Here is a 6,259-nt window from a genome sequence, read left to right as displayed (position 1 = left end):
GCGATGCCCTGTCTGTGTCAATGGGTGTAGGGAAAGACGTGCTAACTTCTCCTACCATGCTAGGCTGCCCTCGTACCCATGGCCAGAGGTGGCTGGAGTAGCAGGACTCAGCATCACTGATGGGAGCAGGCAGAGGACCAGGTCAGCAAGTGCTCCCCAATTTCTCCCTGTGAACCTGGGCTCTCTGTCACTCTTGCTGCCAGGAAAACACTCAGCAGTGCCACGAGTTACACCATAGCAGCGGAGACAAGGACTGGAGAAGAACAGGAGTTAATATCATGCCATTGCAAACACAATAGTGGGATATGCATGCTGGAATACAGCCTGACAGATAACAACAGAAATCTCACAGTCCCCCAATGCTGATAAAAGTTCAGCTGGAATAACTGCATCCCTGTCGGGGCACTGGCCTTCTAAGGAAACACGCAGCAATTGAAAGGAGGCCAGAGGAAAGCAAGGGCTGGAAAACAACCTGCCCCAAAGGCTGAAGGAAACAGAGTTGCTTAATCTTAACTGGTGAAGGATGTGAAGGGGAGAGAGGAAGTTTTCAGATACATAAAAAGCTGTTCCAAAGAGGAAAGGAATAATCTGTTCTCTGTTGCCATGGTAAATGGGATAATGGGTAATGAGCTTACACTACAGAAAAGGAGAAATTTAGGTCACTCATTAGGAAAAACAAGGCTGGTAAGGCTTCTCCCGAGATCACCCCTAGAAGTCATGCTTTAACCACTACCCCATCATCCCAGCTGTGGATGGACACCAAGAGGAAAAAAAGCTCCCCGCCTGCACAGAAAAAAGGCTGCCTCTGTCTCACTCTCTTATGTGACACAAACACTTATCTGAAAAGGACAAACAAGAGATCCCATGCACTGTCTCTCTGCAAACACAGCAAGGGAACAAGGCACCATTTTCGCCTTCATTAGGCTGCAGCACAAGCAAAATCCATCAGGGCAGCAGTGAGTATCACTGACCCAAGGAAAGGGGCTGTTCGCCTTCTTCACCAAGATCTTGGCAGGAGGCTGCTCTATCAAGGTGGCAATACCAGCTCACAAATAGATGTGCAAACAGTGGCTGCAGCACAGAAACAGATGGTCCTAGCTTTTTTTCAGTGCCAGAAAGAAAGGCTGTTGCTGGCAGGCCCTGCTGAAGCCGGGGGAGTAGGTGGTGGTTCACCAGGGGCCTGCTGAGAAGGAGGAACAGGAAAGACACGCTTTTCGACACATTAGCAGCAGGCCAGGAGCTCTGGGCCAGGGAGGGATGGCCAGATGGATGGGTAACACACAACCATCCAGAAAGCAAGCACATACAGATGGACAGGATGGGCTGGACAGCGCAGGACAGGGGCACAGAAACACAAGATGGACATGGGAGGAACCAGTCAGCTTTATGCAGAGTCACAGGGAGCTCTCAATTACGCTCTCCCAATAGGACTGTGCCCCATTAGTAGCAACCGTGATCATCAGAGATGCAACATACCACAAAGAAGAAAGGGAACGCCTTGAAACAAACTAAGACCCAGTGGACAAACCACAATGCTAAGGCTTTAACCTCAGCCTGGAAAGAGGCTAGCACAGCCTGAAGGCACAACATCACATAAGGCAGGGGTAGTGTTCAGAGATGGAGGTTTAATTTTCCATCAGCAACACAAAGAAGCAATTATCACAATTACGAATGTTTGCTCGCATAAGGCTCAGAACCGCGTGGGGGAAAGCCAGCAACAGCTTTGCCCCTCCCCAAAATACGACCGAGTGACATTTACAAGCCGTATGAGATCCTGACTGATTGGGCTATTATCCCACAGCGCATTGCACTGGCACCAGACTTCACCTAGATCAAGCTGATCAGTTACATGGAGTTGATTTGGATGTGCTAAAGATGCAGCTCTAAGTGCCTGAAGACCAGGCTGCTGGCAGTCAAACAAGAGCCAAAGCAGCTCATGCTGCCCCCACCCTCTTGGGGGCACTGGCTTACCATATTGCAAGGGGTATTTCAAAAAGGTCAAAAGATGATTATCCCTGATTGAGCTACTGCTCCCGTCTTTATTAAACCCCAAGAGGTGTGGGACAAGGCAAGCCATGAGCAGGGAAAGACACGGACTACACACTACAGCTTTGGTGACTTCATGTAAGTTTGGTTGTTCATGTGCTTCACTGGATTTTTGTGACGGCTTCATGGATGGACTTGGCCACATAGTCCAGGTTCTTGGTAGTCAGGCCACACATGTTGATACGCCCGCTAGCCATCAGGTAGATGTGTTTTTCCTTGATCATGTACTCCACCTGCTTAGCTGGGGAAACAATTGGACATCAGGTCAGAGCAGTGACCCCACAGCTCAGAAAAGCCCAAAGAACCAGTCAGGGCTGCTTGAATCTTTCACAACAAGCAGAAAACTTCCAGCACTGGCCACTAAAATGCTGCCTGATACTTCATCCGTGCCTAGCCACAGAGGCAGTTGATACCAGGACTCCAGTGAGGTCCCTGAGAGATTCCTGCCTGGACTGCTTCAGTCCAGTTCACCCCCAGCAAAACTGTCCTCACCCAATCCTCCCTTCACCAGGCCACTTGGTACTTACGGTTCAACCCTGTGAAGCTAAACATGCCGATCTGCTCTGTGATGTGGTTCCAGGTGCCCGGGGTCCCAAGGGACTCCAGGCGAGACCGGAGCTCTGACCGCATGAGCAAGACTCGATCTGCCATCGTCTTCACATTGTCCTTCCTGCAGCAGGCAGGAAACAGAGCATGAGGACAGGCACCTGTCTTGTTTGGAGCCATCTGGCCAAGCCTGGCGCTCAGGGAGACAGCTTCCCCCCCTTCCCTCTCCCACTGGCCCTAGCGACACGTACCACTCAGCAAAGAGCTGTGGGGAAGAAAGCGTAGTTGCCACAATGCGTGCTCCCTGGGACGGAGGGTTGGACCAAGTGGTGCGCACGATCTTCTCCATCTGGGAAAGCACACGCTGCACGTTGTCTGTGTCCTTCCCCACCACAGTCAGGTTCCCCACACGTTCATCTGTGGACAAGCCAAGAGATGTGAGCCACTGGTCCCGCACATCACAGCAAAGCAGAGCTTTCCCCACCCCCCAGCATGCCAGCCCCATCTGTCTGGGTATGATGCTACTGGGCCAGCTTACTGCCAGACACTCACTGTAGAGCCCAAAGTTCTTGGAAAACGACTGTGCACAGAAGAGCTCAAAGCCCTCGGAGACAAAGTATCGCACAGCCCAGGCATCCTTGTCCAGGCTGCCAGAAGCAAAACCTTGGTACGCCGAGTCGAAGAACGGAAACAGGAACCGGCGCTGCAAGGAGGAACAGTGTTAGAGGGAAACCCCTTCCCCACAACCTTCACTTTACCCCCCGCTGTCCCCGTAGGAGGGAAAAATGACCATTGAGCTTCTGGCTGAATACAAAGGAAACATGGTCCAGCAACACCAGACTGGGATATTTTCTTTCTACTGGGGTAAAGGAAGACTAAAGTAGTCAAGAGAAAGTCAAATGCAGGAGAAAACTGCATTTGAGGACACAGACACAAGAGATGCACTACCTTATATCCTATTATCCAGTGAAAAGCAGGTGCCCATGGAGAATCTTTCCAGCATGAGAAACCTCACTGCAGCCCATGCCACAGAGTTTGAAAGCAAGAACTTGGAGGTATGAGCAGAACTGGGATGCTTCTATCCTCTGAGCACAGACAACCAGCATCCCATCAGCCTGTCCCTTCAACACCTGCCCTGCGGGACTCTTCCAGCTCCTGCCACATCTCATGCCATTCCCTACAGCCCATCTCCAGCTGGCTCAAGCGCTATCCGTCCCCTCAGCGCTGCTTTAGCCCCAGCAGCAGCCCATACCTTCATAACAGCAGCAATCTGCTTCCACTGGTCGGGAGTAGGGTCTGTGCCCGTTGGGTTGTGTGCACAGGCATGGAGGATGAAAATGGAGAACTCCGGGGCTTTCTGAGGAGAGAGCAGGTCTTGGTCACACACATGGATGAAACTGGGCACTCCCAGCAGAGGGAGAGGCCCTGAGCTGCTCTGGGCACTGTGAGTCTCTGTCACAGAGATCCACTTCCAGGCATAGCATGCAAGAGCCCAGCCAGCTGCTGACAGGACAGCACCAAGCTCAGCCCGTCCCATGCCAGTTTTACTCACCTCCATGTCATCCAGCAGCCCCTGGAGATCCAGACCCCTCTTGGCAGCATCCCAGTAATGGTAAGTTCTAATGTCTTTAAAGCCAGCATCCACAAACACAGAGTTGTGGTTCTCTGAGGAAAGAAATTGCTTTTCAGAAAAGCAGGCCCCACCTCCATCAAGCCACCTTCTCCAGTCCCAGTGTGTCCCTAAACGCCACCAAAATACACGATGGAGACACTTATACTCCCTTTACCCACAAGGGGAAGGTCCCTCTCTCGCCACCCAGGCCCCTGCACTGCAAGGCACTCAGCCGTGCCTCCCTCGCCTGCTGACCCACAGGGCTCCCTGCAAGGAGGCAGCAGCACTGGCGACAGCACTCACCCCAGGAGGGAGCGGAGATGTAGACCGGGGTCGCCGTGTTGTTGTTTCCATTGTACCACCGCCTCAGAAACTCCGCACCAATACGCAGAGCGCCTGTCCCACCCAAGGACTGAACGCTTCCGATCTGCAACAGAGAGAGTTGCCAGCAGAGTCCACCCAGGTCAACCTCGCTATTGAGAACAGAGGTGCTTGCAAGAGTGAGGCAGGATCCCAGACATGCTCCCTGAGATCACCCCAGCCAGGGCACCATCCCCTTCCAGTGGTCTTCAACCTCCTTCGGTGCTCAGGCCCACCCTGATGCCTTCTACAGTTATAAATAGGCTCCAGTTATTCCTGTTACTTTTTGGCACAGAGCAGATTCCCAGACAGTAGCTTATTTCAGGAAAGGTGGTCTATTATCTGACTTCAGTTTCCCATGGGGCAACCGTTAGAAGGCGAAGGAAAAAACAAATTCCAACCACAACCCATGTTCGGTCTTTCCCAAAAACTACGACTACTTGCACAAACAGCTTTGCATACACAGGTTCATCAAGTAACCTACAACCAGCAAAGACCACGTCAGAAAAAAAAATCCCCAAATCCTGCCAAAATGCTGTTACTCCGCACACTTGCGCTCTTCTGCTCGGTCTGCTAGAGGCACTCTGGGGATCCCAGCGGCTGTCCCAGCAAGGAGCGGTCTGGCTCCCTGTCCACCACCTACCCGGTTCTCCTTGATGGCGGGGCTGTCGTCACCCAGGGCGATGCGGGAGGCGTTGGCCCGGAACTCGGGCAGGCCCAGGATGGGCAGGTACTCGTGGTTCAGGCTGTGGTCGTTGGCGATCATCTGCTCCACCTTCTTCACCACCGGCAGGACCCATGGCTGCCCCTCGTCCGTGCGGTAGGCTGCGAGGAGAGGGACAGCTGTCCTTTCCACACGCGGGGGGGGACGGACGCTGGGCCTCCCGGCCGCCGGAGGGGCCTGCCCGGGGCACCGGCACCCGCGGACGGCGGGCAGGCCAGCACGGGGCCGCCCCCGCGACCTTGACGCTCGCCGGTGACCCGCTGCCTGCTTGCTCCTGCCTGCTCCCCCCCCGCCCCGCCCCGCCTCGCCGCGGCCCGGTGACCTTTCGAGCCCGGGTCCCGCTGCTGCCGCCCAGCCGCTCCGGCAGGTACCGAGGCATCCGCAAGGGCGCCGGCCGGCCTAGCCCGCGGGGAGGGACCCCGCCGGGCCGGGGGAGGCCGCGGACTCACCGCCCACGCCCAGGTTGACCTTCCGCGCGTCCCCGTCCTCCCGGAAGTCCGCCGTGAGCTTGAAGACGGCGACAGGCGGGGCGCGGGGAACGGCGGTGAAGATGGAGGCGGCCATGGCGGCGCGGCCCCCTCCGCTCCGCTCCGCTCCGTTACGGGCGGCGCGCGGCGCCTGGAGGAGACGCTCACCTTCACCGGCGGGGCGGGGCCGCCGCACGCCGCCGCCAATCAGCGGGCAGCCGGCGGCCCCGCCCCCGCCGCCAACCAGCGGCGGCCCCGCAGCCCCTCGGGCGGAGCGCGGGCAGCCAATCGCGGCGGTGGGGCCGGCCGGAGGGGCGGTGGCCGCGCCCGGCGACGCGAGCGGCGCGGAGACGCAGGCGCTGCCCATTGGCGGCCGCCGGCCCCTCGGTCCCACCCCCTCCGTTTGCGCGCGCGGGTTGGGCGGGCGGCGCGCGGCGGGGCCGTCCCAGGGTGCAGCGGCCGGGGGCCGGGCGTCTGGCCCGGGGGTGCCGGCAGGCCCGGGGG

General features: G+C 56.7%; 1 protein-coding gene across 1 annotated transcript; it reads right to left on the bottom strand.

The window, feature by feature from the left end:
* Positions 1-1,605: 1,605 nt before the first annotated feature.
* Positions 1,606-5,952, bottom strand: GOT1 (glutamic-oxaloacetic transaminase 1). Its single transcript, XM_087765191.1, has 9 exons — positions 5,738-5,952; positions 5,208-5,389; positions 4,508-4,631; positions 4,145-4,257; positions 3,845-3,949; positions 3,145-3,295; positions 2,844-3,009; positions 2,574-2,716; positions 1,606-2,287 (listed from the first exon to the last, which is right to left on the bottom strand). The coding sequence occupies exons 1-9, from the start codon at positions 5,850-5,852 to the stop codon at positions 2,148-2,150; spliced, it is 1,239 nt and encodes a 412-aa protein (XP_087621317.1). The 5' UTR covers positions 5,853-5,952; the 3' UTR covers positions 1,606-2,147.
* Positions 5,953-6,259: the final 307 nt, after the last annotated feature.

This window comes from Nipponia nippon, unplaced genomic scaffold, assembly GCF_047370975.1.
Source record: "Nipponia nippon isolate SJK-2023a ecotype South Korea unplaced genomic scaffold, ASM4737097v1 scaffold_3, whole genome shotgun sequence".
NCBI lineage: Eukaryota > Metazoa > Chordata > Aves > Pelecaniformes > Threskiornithidae > Nipponia > Nipponia nippon.
Note: the sequence above shows the minus strand (reverse complement) of the source record. Positions and strands in the feature narration are given on the sequence as shown.

What these genes read in the sequence shown, in the direction of transcription:
- GOT1 (XM_087765191.1), bottom strand. Translation starts at nt 5,852, where the DNA reads ATGGCCGCCTCCATCTTCACCGCCGTTCCCCGCGCCCCGCCTGTCGCC. An exon ending in GGCTGCTGGATGACATGGAG is followed by an intron (nt 3,950 to 4,144) that starts GTGAGTAAAACT and finishes CTCTCTCCTCAG; the next exon opens with AAAGCCCCGGAGTTCTCCAT. An exon ending in AGATTGCTGCTGTTATGAAG is followed by an intron (nt 3,296 to 3,844) that starts GTATGGGCTGCT and finishes TCCTCCTTGCAG; the next exon opens with CGCCGGTTCCTGTTTCCGTT.